This window comes from Aotus nancymaae, unplaced genomic scaffold, assembly GCF_030222135.1.
Source record: "Aotus nancymaae isolate 86718 unplaced genomic scaffold, 86718_ANA_hifiasm-v0.15.2.pri h1tg000059l, whole genome shotgun sequence".
Lineage (NCBI taxonomy): Eukaryota > Metazoa > Chordata > Mammalia > Primates > Aotidae > Aotus > Aotus nancymaae.
In genome coordinates, this window is record NW_026988473.1 from 50,878,979 (window position 1) to 50,895,748 (window position 16,770).

Sequence of the window (16,770 nt, forward strand, 5' to 3'; positions counted from 1 at the left end):
GTGTAGAAATGTGCTCCCACCTGGTGGATCACCTTGTCAACCCCTGAAGTGTAGAATTCTGCCTCAGAGCCCACCAGTAGAACCCGCGCCTTCTTAGTATGTGTACTTGGAGGGCCAACTGGCATCTCAAACTCAATGTTTCCAAATAAAACTTCTCCCAAGAGGAGCATCAAATCAAATCAAACCAGCATCCTCTCTCCCAAATCAAACCAGCATCCTCCCTCCCAAATCAAACCAGTTGCTCAAGTTGAAAGCCTGAGTCATCTTGACCTCTCTCTTTCTGTTGTGTTCCTCATCCAGTCCGTGTGCAAATCCTGTCAGCTCTGCCTTCAGGTAATTTCCTTTATCTGACCAGTTTTCTCCTCCTCCGTTATTATTACGGCTCTGTTTCAAACCAGCATCATCTCTTGCTTAGTCTGTTGTACCAGGCTCTGAATTGTTCTCCTCAGTCTGCCCTCCATCTTTTCTCCACCCGTAGCCAGGACATCTCTTAAAAACATAAATCAGGCTGGGTGCAGTGGCTCACTTTGGGATGCCGAGGTAGAGGATCACTTGAGCCCAAGAGACCCCATCTCTACAAAAAGTTAAAAAACTAGCTGGACATGGTGGTGCAGGCCTGTAATTCCAGCTACTCAGGAGGCTAAGGTGGGAGGATCAGTTGAACCCAGGAGGTCAAGGCTGCAGTCAGCCATGATATCACTCCACTGCACTCCAGCCTGAGTGACAGAGTGCAACCCCATCTCCAAAAAAAAAAAAAAAAAAGAAAAGAAAAATCAGATTATGTCATTCCCCTATTTCAAACCTCCAACACACTTTGAGTAAGGTCTAATTTCCTTACCATTGCCTTCAAGCACCCACATGATCTGGCCCTTGCTTGCTTTTTAAAGTTCATCTCTTACTGTACTATCCCTTATGCTGTGTTCCTACTACACTGCCCTTCTTGCTATTAGGCAATCTCATTGCAAGGCTGTTTCCTACATTTTTTTTTTTTTTTTTTTGAGACAGGGTCTCACTCTGTCACCCAGGCTGGAGTGCAGTGGTGTGATTTCGGCTCACTGCAGCTTCTACTGTCTGGGCTCAAGCTATCCTCCCATTACGATACTCAGATAATTTTTTAAGGTGATTTTGGAGCGACAAGGTCTCACTGTATTGCCCAGGCTGGTCTTGAACTCTGGGATCAAGCAGTCTTCCTCCCTCAGCCTCCCAATGTGTTGGGATTACAGGCGTGAGCCATAGCACCTGGCCTATTTCCCACATTTTATTCTGGTCTCTGCTCAGAAAGGCCTTTCTTGGCCACACTTCTAAAATAGCATACATACAGACTCCATCCCTACACCGTCTTTATCTTCTTACCTTGTTTTCCTTTTCTTCATCATACCACTACTTACATCCTATTATATATTTATTTGTTTGCTCACTAATTGAGATTAATTGCTCATTTATTTACTGCCCTGAGAACCCCATTAGAGCAGGTCATGTCCGTCTTCTCTGCTGTGTCTCCAGCTCCTAGAATGGTACTCAGCACATAATCAGTGCTCAGTAAGTGTGTATTGAATGAATGAGTGAGTGAATCTTCACAAGGACAATAGATGAAATCCCAAGGACAGTAGAAAATGTTTAAAGAGGCTGAAGGGTGAATCTTTGGAGAAATATTTAAATCGAGGGCAAAAGAGGCACTCTAAAAGAATTGAAATCTCAGCTCCAGTTTACTAGGCATGAAAAGAACTTAGTGTGCATTTGGGAACCCAATGAGGAAGAAGGCATCAAGCTGGGCTCACTTCTCTGCCCTAACTATAGGAATGCTTTTAAATAGCAAACCTGAGCACAGGTCAAAAACCTGGACAATGAAAAATCAATCTCTCAGCCCAAGAAGGCACTATCCCCTGTTATCCTGGGGACAGTCATTTAAAGAGGGCTCAAACCAGGCTCCTGAGGCCAGTGCTGCCTGGGGCACCAGGGCCTCTGAATTGGGACAAAGCAACAGCCCTGTGATACCCTGGGAATTCAAGTGGGCTGCTTGTGGCTCTTCTTCAGAAGTCAAGGCGTGATTCTTAAGAAAGCAGTCAAATGCTAGAGGGTGACCCCTTTTATTAGGTTCATCATCTTAGACACAGAGAGACCATAGTGTTTGTCCATAGCCTGAAATACTCAAAGGCCTCAGTGCTGAAAAGAGACCGAGCCTTGAGGCCTCTTTGTCGCCATTAATCCTCATCCTGCTGGTCTGTCCCTTTTGCATCAGAAAAGCTTTCTCCTATCTTTTTTAAAGAGGGAGAGAAAACAGCTGTGTGGGATTTGAGAGTGGGCTTTTAATGGTCACTGAAGGCACACAAAAGCTTTGCCATGATAGTGAAGTGTTCTGGGGGCAATTGACTGCTTTGTCCTGGGCAGCACAACAAGCTGGCTGCTGAAGGAGAAGAGAGAAGCAACTGGAGCATGTGACTGAGGTCTCTGCAGGCCAGATTCTCAGCACATTTGCAAAGAGCTGTTTTCAGACATCCCTTCATGATATTTCAGAGTGGCCTATTAGTGTTTAGCTCATTTTTACCTTGTGAAAGAGTCAAATCTATTTGGAAGGTGCTTGGCATGAATTATTTCTGCAGGTCTTTCTCTTTGGAAGGAAAATGGAAATTGTGACTGACAATATGAGTTTGTTTATGCGAAGCAGGCCTTTCACTGTGAGGAAAAGGAACCGGTGCCCTCTTTTCCACAGGGCAGCCTGAAGGGTTTCTCAGCCCTTTGAGCAGTCAAGAAATGGCACAGATATGGGATATTGTGAGGCCTCTCTAAAGGTCACCTTGCAAAGGCTGCGGCAGTTGAAAGAGTTCTCAGGAGCAGGGGACAGCAGAGCAGTAGGAGCCCGTCCCGGTCCCTGGCTCAGTGAGAAACTGGTGTTGTCCACCTGCTGAGGGCATCTGTTTTCTGCCAGAGGATCCATGATGGAACAGACCACAGTGTGTGACTCTAAGCTGTGATTAATGAGGCTGTTGGAATCATTGTCACCATATGGGCACTTTCCCTTTCATGGATAACTATTATAAAAACAGCTCTTCTTCAGATAGAAATGGCTGGGCAGAGGGGCTCTGGACAGCCTTGGTTTTACCCACTTTCTGCCAGTCTTCATGACAGGTGGGCTCCTTAGAGTTGTGAAGGAATTATTCTCTGATTTACTGGCCTGCTACAGATACTGGAAGAGTCAAATGGGACACAGGGTAAAACGTGAATTCCTAGTATAGAATTCAGCCCAGCTTTGCATGAAAGATGGGCTGGAACCACAGTGATATGGAAACCATTATTCAGTAGGGCTGCATTTAAAGAAGTCTGGAATTATACTCTGTTTGCCACAGATTTGTGCATCAGTCACAAAATATTGTTTGCCAATAAAACAAGAGTTTGGTTCACTTTTAATTTTTTTTTAATATAAAATTGTGGCTGGGCACGATGGCTCACACCTGTAATCCCAGCTCCTTGGGAGGCCGAGGTGGGTGGATCACCTGAGGTCAGGAGTTCGAGACCAGCCTGGCTGACATGGTGAAACCCATTTCTACTAAAAATACAAAAATTAGCCCAGTGTGGTGGTGCATGCTTGTAATACCAGCTACTTGGGAGACTGAGGCAGGAAAATCTCTTGAACCTGGGAGGCAGAGGTTGCAGTGAGCTGAGATCGCATCATTACACTCCAGCTTGGGCAACAAGAGCAAAACTCCATCTCAAAAAAAAAAAAAAAAAAAAAAAAATATATATATATATATATATATATAAAATTGTATTTAAATCATATATGAATATTGTAAAAGAAAATCCAAGAAATATAACAGTATTAGATTTAGATATTAGGATAGACTTTATTGATTGGTTACATTGAATTGTAGAAATAATATTTAAAATGTGGCATATTTTAGCTTACCATGATCCAAAAGCTTGATTTTTTTAAGATTATGGAATGAATAATTAAAAGACATTTTTATTACTGATAACAGAGAGCTTTGCCATGTTTAACGCTTAGAGTATATATGCAAATTGCATTTGTAGAATAGGATGAAAACCCATTTCCCTCATTATAGACACTGGAGTGATATAACAGCTAACTTTATTATGTGATTTTTTTTTTCTATTTATTGGCAGCTTACATATAGAGAATGTTTGTTACAGTCAAACTCTCCTAGCCCCAGAGAATCCTTGATAAAGTCTTCAATTGCACTTAAATCTGATCTTTTGTTAAATAACCTTTTTCCCTTTTAAACTCAAAGCTCTTGTTCTTACCGTACTGTAAGTGTATTTCACAAATTAGCTGTGGGACTTTGGCCAAATTATTAACCTCCCTAAGTCTCTGTTTCTGTAAAATGGTGCTAACAATGGCACGTAGATCCTTAGGGCTGTATTAAGGAATAAATGAGATGCTGTATGTAGAGCTTTTGGCATGGTGTCTAGTATAAGTACTCAACAAATGTTAGTTATTAGAAATGCTGCTTTGATGACTCTGATGATGATGTTTGAGTATTATACTAGGGAGCCAAATTTGGTACATTTGCTTCATATTCATACCCTAAAATAAGGTACAAATCTATGTTTAACAGTACTAAAAATAGAATCAGAAGCGAAGTTTATGAATTTTCTTATTTACCAGCATTTACACTTCGTTGTATTGATTTTTTGTTTTCTTTGAGAGAGTTTCACTCTGTTGCCCAGGCCGGAGTGCAGTGGCACCATCTCAGCCCATTGCAACCTCCTTGATTGCAGAGTTCAAGTGATTCTCCTGCCTCAGCCTCCCTAGTAGCTTGGATTACAGTTGTGCACCACCACACCCAACTAGTTTTTCTGTTTTTTAGTTTCTTGTCCCAGGTGTAACGTGGGGTTTCTCCATATTGGCCAGGCTGCTCTCAAACTCCTGACCTCAGGTGATCCACCCACTTTGGTCTCCTAAAATGCTGGGATTACAGGCATGAGCCACTGCACCCAGCCAGTTGTATTGATTTATTATGAATCTGAAGTGTGCTATTTTGTAAGAGTCATGAGATCACCACCTACCCCAGCCAGCCACCAGAGAAGGAGCTTTTCAAAACACAGCTTCTGGTCATCTTCCTCTCCTTTGTTTTCTTTTTTTCTTTTTTAGAGAAGGGGTCTCATTCTCACTGTGTTGCCAAGGCTGGCCTCAAATTCCTAGGCTTGGGCGATTCCATCTCAGCTTCCCCAGTAGCTGGGACTACAGGCATACACCACCATGCCTGGCTCCTGTCCTTTCACTGATTCCTTTACCTGCAGAATAAAATCCAAATGCCTGGTACTCAAGAACTTCTGCAGTCTATTCCCAACCTTTTCTCTCCTCTCCTCCCGATTTAATGCATGAAGCTTTAGAACCTGCCCCCTTCTCCCACCTGGGAAGATCCTATTCATCCTTCAAGGCCTGACACAAATGTGACCTCCTCTAGGACACCTTTCGGGATGCCACCAGACAGATTTAATAACACTCTGTTCTTCTAGCACTAGACCTTTGTTCAATGAATGATTTTCACCTCTATAATGGTTCCAACAGCCCTGTGAAGTAGGGAGATCCAGGATTTTTAAAATCTCTCTTCAACCATCAAGTGCTTGTGCTACAAAAATAATTAGAACTCCTGTGACCCCTGTCCTCAAGGAGCTCATGGTCTGGGGAGAGACAGACCTGTAAACATCTCTAACAGGGGCAATAGGGATCATGCTGTGCAGAAGCGTGCAGAGAAAACTGAGGCAGGGCACGCTGTGTATCCAGGGAGTTTGCATGGAGGGGTGGTGTGGTCAGGGCCATCTATTTGCCTTCATCTCTAGAACTCACATCATCCTTCCTTGGCCTTTGTGTCACACTGACCAGATTGTTTCCCTTTTGGCTAGTCAGTTGCAGGGCTGGGACCTATTATGATGGAGCACAAGAACGCTGCATTTTATGTCCAAACGGAACCTTCCAGAATGAGGAAGGACAAATTATTTGTGAACCATGCCCAAGACCAGGAAATTCTGGGGCCATGAAGACCCCAGAAGCTTGGAATGTGTCTGAATGTGGAGGTAAGGATGCTGTCTGTTCCTTCCTACTCCTCCCATCTCTGTTGTCATTGTTTAGACAGAGGCATCTCAAGGACTCCAGACCATGCACACTCACCTGGGGCTTCCTACAAGCAGGGACCATGTTGGTTCGATTCATCTTTGGCTTACCAGTGCCTGGGTCAGTGCCTGACACATGCTGGGCAGATACTCATTTGAGCAAATAGATGAAGATGGGGCAGAATACACTACCAGAAGAGTGTAAGTGTTGCAACTGGGTTCTTTATCCACTGGAAATACATACACCTGCAACCTGAGTGAGTTCTGTGTCTATAGGCACTGTTTGAAAGTGTTAAAATAAGAAGAGGTGTGGGTTTTTTTCCATCTTGAGTCTCAAATTCTTAGCTTTTTTATTTAAAACAAATAATCTGTTTATTTTGTTAAAACTGGGACCTCCTCTGTGAAGAGCTTTTAATCATCTCTTACAAAATGTTAACTTTGAAGTCAATCTCAAGCTCTGTGGGCTTTCCTACTTATTTTATTGTTAAATGTCTGCCTTTTATTAAATGGGAGAAGGGTTGGCTGTATTGACACTGTGGGCTTCAATGGCAGGTGTGATCTGAATGGCGATTTGTGTCTGATGGCCATGGCGGAGTACACAAGGCCCCCTGTGCTGCTCCTGCGGCTGTCCTTAGAGTGACTCCCGCCTAAATAACTCCAAACTCAACTGCAAGGCTGTTTCTGGCCTAAAAATCAAACCTCATATTGATTGTGTGACTCCTGTCATATCTTTGGCCTGCTGTAAAACTCCAAAACTAACTACAATGTTGATAAGGAGGGACATTTTGGCATCCGCTCACCCTTGTATGTGACCGTATTATTTTTATTTTTTTCTTGAGACAGAGTCTCACGCTGTCACCCAGGCTGGAGTGCAGTGGTGCAATTTTGGCTTACTGCAAACTCCACCTCCTGGGTTCAAGTGATTGTCATGCCTCAGCCTCCCGAGAAACTGGGATTACAAGTGCATGCCACCATGCCCCACTAATTTTTGTATTTTTAGTAGAGATGGTGTTTTGCTATGTTGGCCAGGCTGGTCTCAAATTCCTAACCTCAGGTGATCCACCCACCTCAGCCTCCCAAAGTGCTGGGATTACAGGCGTACACTGCCACCCTCAGCCTATGTGACCTTATTAAGAAAAATTTAGGCCAGGCGTGGTGGCTCATATCTGTGACCCTAGCACTTTGGGTTCAGGATCACTTGAGCTCAGGTGGCTAACCCTAACCCTAAGACCAGCCTGGGCAACATAGTGAGACCTTGTTTGTAGAAAAAAAAATGTTTTTAAAAATTTGCTAGGCATGGTGGCACATGGTAATCCCAGCTACTTAGGTGGCTGAGGTGCAAGGATTGCTTAAGCCCAGGAAGTCAAGCTGCACTAAGCTGTGATTGTGCCACTGCACTCTGGCCTAGGTAACAGAGTGAGACCCTATCTAAAAAAAAAAAAATTATAGCAATAAGAATATTAGTAATAATGCTTATTATAGCTAACATGTGTTGAATATTTACCTATGCCAGGCATTATGCTAAGTATATTATATGAATTATGAACTATGAATAATTCATAGAATCATTACAACTCTGTGAGGCTAAAGTGACTCTTTTAAGGTCACACAGCCAACAGCAGGATGTGGAATCAGAACCCAGGTCTGACAGGCTCCAGGCTCCTCCCAAGGTTGTGTGTTCTTGAAATGCTATCATACCTATAACTTACGGGGGAAAATATGATTAATGGAGGAGAGATGATTAAGAATATAAGAGACAGCAGATTTTGATAGTATCTTGCCAATGACTAATTCCTGGGGAACATGTGCTTTTAGAAATCCTTTTGTTTTTGGCTGTGTTTCTTGTCCCAGGTGTAACTGTAACGTGTATAAGATCTAACTTAGTAAATAGTATTGTTAAAACAGGGGAGACTCTGAGTTACTCTTTTTTTTGTTTTTTTTTTTTGAGATGGAGTTTTGCACCGTCCCCCAGTCTATAGTGCAGTGGCGCAATCTCCGCTTCCTGGGTTCAAGCAATTCTCCTGCCTTAGCCTCCTGAGTAGCTAGGACTACAGGCATCCACCACAACACCCAGCTTCTGTATGTGTGTGTGTGTGTGTGTGTGTGTGTTTAGTAGAGACAGGGTTTCATCATGTTGTCCAGTATGGTCTCCATCTCCTGACCTCGTGATCCACCCGCCTCAGCCTCCCAAAGTGCTGGGATTATAAGCATGAGCCACCACGCCCAGCCTACTCTTTTTTCTTTTTTTTCTGATAGAGACAAAGTCTTGCTGGATCACCCAGGCTGAAGTGCAACAATTATGGCTCACTGCAGCCTGGAACTCCTGGGCTCAAGTGATCCTCCTGCCTCAGTCCCAGAGTAGTTGGGATTACAGACATGTGCCGCTATGTCTGGCTAATTGTAAAATTTTTTGTAGAAACTGGGTTTTGCCATGTTGCCTAGGCTGGTCTTGAGCTGCTAGGCTCAAGTGATTTTCCTGCCTCAGCTTCCCAAAGTGCTGGGATTACAGGGATGAGCCATCAAGCCCAGGTCGGGTCACTCTTTATATCACTAGGATGTAATCAGCTAGGTAAGGGGGTACTTCTGGGTCTAATTACTAAGTTGATTCCAGGGCAGAGAACTCTCTCTCCTGCATTGCAGGGGATGCTTGGGCAGTGTGTAGGCCTAAGCCTGAGAATTACCAGGCCTTCCCATACTTTGGAAGCAGTTGACACTTGACTCCTGGTTTCCAGCTTTGCACAGCTGTGCTATGCAGCTCTGTGTGTAAACATCAGGCACTCATATGCCATTGCCTCAGGGTCAGCAGCAGGGCAGCATTGACTGTATGCTCTCTGACTGAGGTGGGAACTGAGGTCAGCATGGGGCAACAGGACTGAAGTTGATCTCATCTGGAGAGTCAGAGGCAAGGGTCTGCCTGGGGGCCTTGCTCACCTAAAGCTATTGGTCCTTCCAGGTCTGTGCCAACCTGGTGAATATTCTGCAGATGGCTTTGCACCTTGCCAGCTCTGTGCCCTGGGCACGTTCCAGCCTGAAGCTGGCCGAACTTCCTGCTTCCCCTGTGGAGGAGGCCTTGCCACCAAACATCAGGGAGCTACTTCCTTTCAGGACTGTGAAACCAGAGGTGAGTACTGGCAGCTTGCCTTTTTCTAGGGCTGGATTTCCCTTCTAAGTATCATGGGAGTCTTGTGAGGCTCCAATCAAGCCCAGCCTGACGCAGTGCCTCAGTGGCTGGGGGTTCAGATCTCAGCTCCACTCACCCCTGGCAGGATGTGCAGGGGGCACTAGAACTCACTGGACAAGGTGTCCTCAGCCACCTTACCCCCTTTGGACAGGCTGACAAGGGACAATCAGGCACTGATGAGCCAGTTTGGTACACAGGTTCCCCTGGTTCCTTCCTCCAGCCCTCCTCCATCATGGTGCCCTGACCTAGAGCTTCCCCCCACACTCCTTCTCCAGAACCCCACTCCAGCTGCCTTCTCCCAGGGAGCCCAACTCTAAACCCAACCTCAGTTCTGCAACTGCCTGCTTCCCATACTCACAGACGTGCTCTGTATGAAGACTTGAGTTGTGATAATTGATGCCTGAAAATCTGCATGAACCATAAACTCATTGGAGATACACACATATCTTGTTCTTCTGTATTTCTCTGTTTCATGAGCCCCATCCAAACTGCCTGTTTAGGGAATTAAGTGTTGATTAGCTCCAGATTGGTAGGAAAGTCCTACTTCATTTGCACATAAAAATTTATTTCACAGACTTTAAAATCTTTGTGCTGCATTTGATTAAAAATAGTCTTTTTTTCCTGTTCTTTTCACCCTCCCTCGCCCACAGTTCAGTGTTCACCTGGACATTTCTACAACACCACCACTCACAGATGTATTCGTTGCCCAGCGGGAACATACCAGCCTGAATTTGGAAAAAATAGTTGTGTTTCTTGCCCAGGAAATACTATGACTGACTTTGATGGCTCCACAAACATAACCCAGTGTAAAAGTAGGTCTCTCTAAGGCTTTTCACAGTCCTGGCTAAGAAGATATGTGTCTGGGTCCAACTCAGAGCAAGGGGCACGGGGCAGAGGTCCCAGTTCATTTGGAACTACATAGATGTTATGAGCCTAGCTCACAGCCATGCAGACCAATGTGGAGAGAGAGCAGGGCTTGACCGTGCAGAGTGACTCATCTTTATTGGTCCTGGCTACTTCCTCGGGCATACTTACCAGCTGTACTCACTTTAATTTCCTCCCTGGGGCATAATTTCAGTCCAGTCTTACTCAGCACACATTGTTTGAGGACCTGTTAGGTGCCCAGCATTCTGCTGGGAACTTGGTTGATACCAAGCAGAATAAGTAAGCATCGCTGACCCTGCAAGGAGCTCAGGCGGTGAGACTGTAGGGGAAGGAGCGACTGACTGTCTTGAGAGATGAGGAAAGGCTTCTGGAGGGTGTGAGAAGGTTTTCATGGAGAGGATGGGGAAAGAGCAGGAGAAAGAGCCTTATGTTTGAGCGAGGAGCTGAGGGAGGCACAGACTCCTGGACCTCAGGCTAGAATGTGCTGAAGGGAGTCTCAGGCAGACCAGGAGGTGAAGCCTTGGATAGACATTGAGGAGACTGATTTGTGTTTTATAGGAAGGGGGAAGCAAATCATTTAAGGACTTGCTGTCTGGGTTTTTTTTTAAAGCCATTATTTATAACCAAAATTACAACAAAAACTCTGTAGTAAAGACCAAAAGTAAATCCCAGCTAATCTTTAAGACAGCAATCAGAGGAGCAAAGAGACCCCCCTAAACTGGAGGAGCTTGGGACTGAGGGAGGCAGTGAATCATTCAAACTTTATGATTGAAAGGTCATCTGGTTTTCTTTCTATGCCGAGGAAGTCCTTTTAACAGCATCTTTATAAGTAGCCTTCCATCAAGTCTCTTCTTGAACACCTGCTATGACAGGAGGCGCGCTACCTCATATCTTAGCTTGTTGGTAAATTAGACTTTCGAAAGTTCACAGTGTTAGAAAATTCTTCCTCATACCAAGATGAATGTTCCCTTGTTTTCTACCACCTGGCCCTTGGTTGGCCCCATAGGGGCCCCGTGAGAGTCTTATGGCACAGTTCCTAGGGCAGCCCTTCAGGACTGAAGGCAGTTCTCGGCTCCCTTCCTCCTCTTTTCTTCCAAGAAGAAAAGCCTATAGATTTTTTTTCTACCAGTAATAATAAATCCCAGTTGTAACTAGAGAGGGAAAAAGTAATCCCTTCAACATCTTCTCTTGCACAGATTTACCTGACAGTATTAAGTAATGAGCTCCTTGAGAGCAAAGACTGTGTCTCTCTCATTTCTGAGCTCTCAGAGCTTTGGGTGACATTTCTGTGGTGAGTGGGATTGGATGAATGAAGATGCGGCTGGGTACTGTGAGTGACGGAGGGGTCTGTGCATACATGCACGTGTGTGTGCAGCCTCTGCCTTTGGTGCCATATATAAGTATCCAGCATGCCTTGTATCTACTGATAACTCATTTGAGTTTTCTTCTTTCTTTAAAAATAAAATATGGATTGGATGCAGTGGCTCATGCCTATAGTCCCAGCATTTTGGGAGGACAAGGCTGGGATAGCTTGAGCCTATGAGTTCAAGATCAGCCTGGGCAACATAGACCTGTCTCTACAAAAAAAATGAAACAAAACAAAACAAAACAAAACTGGCCAGGCATGATGGCACTTGCATATGGTCCCAGATTCTTGGGAGGTTTGAGCCCAGGTCAAGGCTACAGTGAGCCATGATCTCATCACTATACTCCAGCCCTGGCAACAGAGAGAACTCATCTCAAAAAAAATTAAAAAATATTTAAAATTCAAAATGAATAAAAAATAAAATGTGGTCTTGACAAGAGAGAAAAGGGAAAAATATGTCTGACTTATCTTCACAAAGGTCTGAAAAAGGGTCAGATAGTCTCTACAGAGCAATCACCTCTGTTCCCCCTATTTTGAGAGACCTAGAAGTTCTGTCTCATGGGTTCCTCTGACACTTGGACTTGGTAAACAAAATATTGAAAGCTAAATTTATCCTTCTGTTCACAAATACCTGCCCTAACCTTGAACACTTTCAGGCTAATGAGAAAACAGTGCCTCAAGAACTCAGAGGGGTAGACTCCTTGTGGGGAGGTAATGGTTTGGCTCCCACAGGGGAACCTGGGTGTTCTAGGACAGACTCATTCCCAGATGGTATCATTTTCATGCCCCATTCCTGGGAGGTGACAGGGATGCTGCAGGGCTCAGCAAACTAGCGGTGGTCAGGACATAGATGACAGTGTCATGCCATAACTCAGAGCATTTTCTTTTCCAGACAGAAGATGTGGAGGGGAGCTGGGAGATTTCACTGGATACATTGAATCCCCAAACTACCCAGGCAATTACCCAGCCAACACCGAGTGTACGTGGACCATCAACCCGCCCCCCAAGCGCCGTATCCTGATCGTGGTCCCTGAGATCTTCCTGCCCATAGAGGACGACTGTGGAGACTATCTGGTGATGCGGAAAACCTGTGCGTCTCACTCCCTGCTTCCCTCCCTTCTTCCCTCAGGCCCGCTGGGAAGCCTGATGACCTGCTCCCCAGGCTTTCCATGTGAGGAGCAGGCCTAGAATGTCACCTCCATATTAGAACAGAGGTGGAACATGATATAGAGTTGGTGAGAGACAAAATGTAAACAAAAGCCACACACTGAAACGTCTTGCTGGAACCCAGAGGTAGTGATCCTGCAAGTCGGTCTTCCCTGCTGTGCTCACTGGGGTGTGTTGAACCCTCTTCCACAAGGACACAGAGAGCCAGTGAGGATCATGCAGTGCTGGCCACAGACATGCCCTCATGCTGAGTAGCAACTGATGACTTGGGGACTGACGGAGCCTGGCCAGGTGGGGACCTGTCCTCCTATCCTGATTCAGGGCCCAGTGTCCATAAAGGAAGACTGCTGTCAACACAACTTGGAGGGAGTGTAATGAGGGGCTCTGCAGTCAGGCTGCCTGAATCTCTGTCCCAGTTCCACCTTTTAGTTGTTCTATGATCTCGGGCACACATTCTGAATCTTTCTGCACTTCAGTCCTCTTATCTGTTAAAATGGGGCTAATAACAGTTGCTAGCTTATAAGGTTATTATAAGGACTAAAGGAGTTCACAGTTGTGAAACACTTAGAATAATAGACCAGGCACTGGCTCACACCTATAATCCCAGGCTGAGGGAGAAGGCTGAGGCAGGAGAATCACTTGAGCCCAGGAGTTTGTGACCAGCCTGGGTGAGGCCCTGTCTCTACAAAAAAATTTTTTAAATTAGCTGGGCCTGGTGGTGCACACCTGTGGTCCCAGCTACCTGGGAGACAGGTGGGTGAATTGCTTAAGCCTGGGAGGTAGAGGATGCAGTGAGCCATGATCGTGCCACTGTACTCTAGACTAGGTAACAGAGCCAGACCTTGTCTCAAAAAAAAGAGGAAAAGAAAAAAAGAATAATGATGACACATGGAGCCACTATATAAATGTTTGCTCTTTTTATTAGTGGTTACAATGTCTGAAGTCAAGTATGGGTTTAAATCCTTGCTTTACCACATACTGGCTATATGACCCTGGGCAAGTATTTAATCTCTCTATCAAAAAGATAATAGTTGCACCAACTTTCTGTGGTTTTCAGAAGATTAAATGGGACAAAGCCCATAAATTGCCTAGCATACTGCCTGGTCTTAGGCAGCAAATGGTGGTGATGGTGATTAGATGACAGCAGGTCAGTTCTGAACAGGAGGCCCTCACCCAGTTCTTACAGTGGATGGCACAGCCTGGGCTGCTGCTGCTTGCCAAGCCCCAGGTCTTTCAGGCACAGCCTCCCTGCGGGCCCACAATCACCAACTGAATCTACTCTGTTTCCAGGACTTTTGACTTAGGATGGCTCAGCTGGGCCTGAAGAACTCTTGAGCATAACTTGTACAGTTTGAGTGTTTAGAAAGATGAACGTCTATTGTATGCCTGGTCGGTGCTATGAGTCTTGAACCCCACCCCTCTCAAACTTCCCTTGGCAGCTTCATCCAATTCTGTGACAACATATGAAACCTGCCAGACCTATGAACGCCCCATCGCCTTCACCTCCAGGTCAAAGAAATTGTGGATTCAGTTTAAGTCCAATGAAGGGAACAGTGCCAGAGGGTTCCAGGTCCCATACGTGACGTATGATGGTAAGCACAGCCTGCAGCACATGGAAAGAGCCTCTCTGCTTTGAACAGAGCCAACTTTGGAGCCAGCTGGCAGACTGCTGACAAGCACACATGCTCAGAAAGGCAGGCAGGATGAGGGGAAAAAACATTGCTGACTCACAGGTGCCAAACTTTAACAGGCATTTGGGGACACTGACAACAGGAGGAAAAGATGTTTTAGAAAATATATTAAAAGTGAGCATAGCTTGGTGAGTAAGAACATGGGCACTGGAGTCAGACTGTGATCAGCCTGGCTATGATCTCTTCCGTGACTTTGTGTATGCTACCATCTCTAAGCCTCTTGTTCTTAATGTGTGAATGAGGATAATCATTAGACTTATTTGAGAGTTCAATGAGAGTTCCTAAAGGATTTGAGGCAGTGCCTGGCATATAGTAATTGTTCAGTAAATATTAACTTCTTATGATTGTGGCTTTTATTAGGTAGAATCCTGAGGCGGGAAGGACCTGAGTTCTGATCCTGGCTTTGCCACTGTCTTGCTATGTGATCTTGGCAAATCAGATGACTTCTGGTTTCATTTTCTTCATGTTAGATGACGAGGTGGCCCATCTGAGCCCTAGGGCCCTACCTAGCTCTGAGACTTGGTTGGCAGACATTTACTAGGAGCAGAAAATGAACTGGACCTTTGTCCTGAAGGACCACACAGTCCTGTGGGAGAGGAGTCATCTGTTCCTTCATGAACTTATTTGTTCACCTATCCAATAAATATTTAATGAGCATCTACTATGTCAGGCATTGGGTTAAGTGCTGGAGTTAACACGTTTAGTGAGAGAAACACAAAATATATATATTGTCATAGATGCTATAACAGCACTAAGCCCTATGTGAGCCCAGAAGAAGCAGCAGCAGTTAATTTGACATGAGCTTTTAGAAGGAAAAGGGCAAAGTCTTGAGAGATGTGGATCTTGAAAGAACATACACATTTTGAGCATAAATGGGGAATAAGAACATTCAGAAAGAGGGAAGGACATAAGTCAAAGGATGAAGTATCTGGTGTATTGTGGACACAAATGGTCTTATTTGGCCAATGGGTAGGGCTGTGTGGCTTGGCATTGAGACAGGAGACTAGAAGGGAATGGGGTTAGGCTGTGAAGAGTCTTCAGGGCCAAGCTCTGGAGGACAGACTTAATCTTAGAGGAAGCCACCAAAGATTTTTAGGCAGACAAATGCCAAAAGTATTTGGGAAGACAATATTCTATGGCTTTCCCAAAAAGTAACGAAAGCAAGGATCATGATCTTTGTCCTACAGTTGCCTGAAATAATGTCAAACACCCAAGACAAGGAGTTTTAGTATCTGACTCCTGGGGTTGACGCAAATGCCTCCCACGTGGCTCTGCTGAGAGAGACACAGAACCTCACCTACCCGAAACCAACCAACTGGCAACCTCTCCTATCTGGAATCAGGAAGAAGGCAAAAAGACACTGAGACTCCAAAATAAATATGGCTGTTCTCAACACTGCCTTTGTGACACATGAAAACATCTTTTTTTTTTTTTTTAATTAAAAAAGAGTTATAGCTCCAACTGGGGAAAATTACACATAATGCAGGGTAGGCCAACAAGAGTGTGTCTCACATGTGTCACAGTAGAGAATAGTTGGAAACCACTGTTTTCCCCACAGAGAAGCTCCTGAGGCCTTCACTCAGAGTCCATTTTTTTTTTTCTTTAAACATTTATTTCCAAAAAGTTTGGCTATATCTGTTTTGCAAACCCAGAAGCATAGAAATCACATTTAGAAGGTGCACTTGAGGCTGCTACAGACTGGCCCTCTGAGTGCTAGAGAATGGTGAGAACCGTAGTTGGGGCTAACATGCATTACTGACTGCCAGGTACATGCTGAAGTACCTTTTACATGCTGCTTTCCTCACAATCGTTCCATAAAGTAGACATGATTATTTCCTGATTTTATAGATGAGGCCACTCAGGCTTGGAGATTTAAGGAACTGGCTGAGGTCCCAGCATGGCAAGGTTGCAAGGGAGGGTTTAAACCAGGTCTTTGGGACTCCAGAGCCTGGATTCTTACCTGTAATTTGCTGGATTTCTAATGAGTTGGAGCAAGTAAGGAAACACAGTAGTTCTTAAAAGCAGAATATTTTTTTTTTCAAATGTTAGCAGTCTGGAAGCATTTGGTAGAGTGGCAAACAGCTGTCTAGTTTTCTAGTACAGCAGAATGCAGCACAGCAACTGACATTCTTAATGGTAAATTCCCATCATCAAAAAGAGGAGAGACACTGCTGCAGAGGAATTCAAGATTAAAAGAAAATCTCATATTTTATATTCGCTCAAATAAGACACCACACTAACAGAGGACCAATGCTATGGCAGACATATCAAATTAGTAATTGTGACTATTATACCATTACTTTCCATTTACCACCCCTTAACTGAGAGAAACTTTTCAAGAGCTCCTCTCACACAATTTCAGTGATGTTCTTATAATGTGTTTGGCTTTGCTGAACATGATATGCATA

The 16,770-nt window shown here is 44.6% G+C and overlaps 1 protein-coding gene across 5 annotated transcripts in view; it reads left to right on the forward strand.

Annotated features, from left to right (window-relative positions):
• Window positions 1–16,770, forward strand: part of SCUBE2 (signal peptide, CUB domain and EGF like domain containing 2) — a 79,703-nt gene that overhangs the window by 50,916 nt on the left and 12,017 nt on the right. For all 5 annotated transcript variants that reach the window (XM_021675137.2, XM_064365191.1, XM_064365194.1 and 2 more), the window contains 5 exons: window positions 5,866–6,036; window positions 9,026–9,193; window positions 9,904–10,065; window positions 12,397–12,594; window positions 14,111–14,263. In XM_021675137.2, coding sequence (XP_021530812.2) covers window positions 5,866–6,036; window positions 9,026–9,193; window positions 9,904–10,065; window positions 12,397–12,594; window positions 14,111–14,263 — 852 coding nt within the window. The remainder of the gene's footprint in view (window positions 1–5,865; window positions 6,037–9,025; window positions 9,194–9,903; window positions 10,066–12,396; window positions 12,595–14,110; window positions 14,264–16,770) is intronic.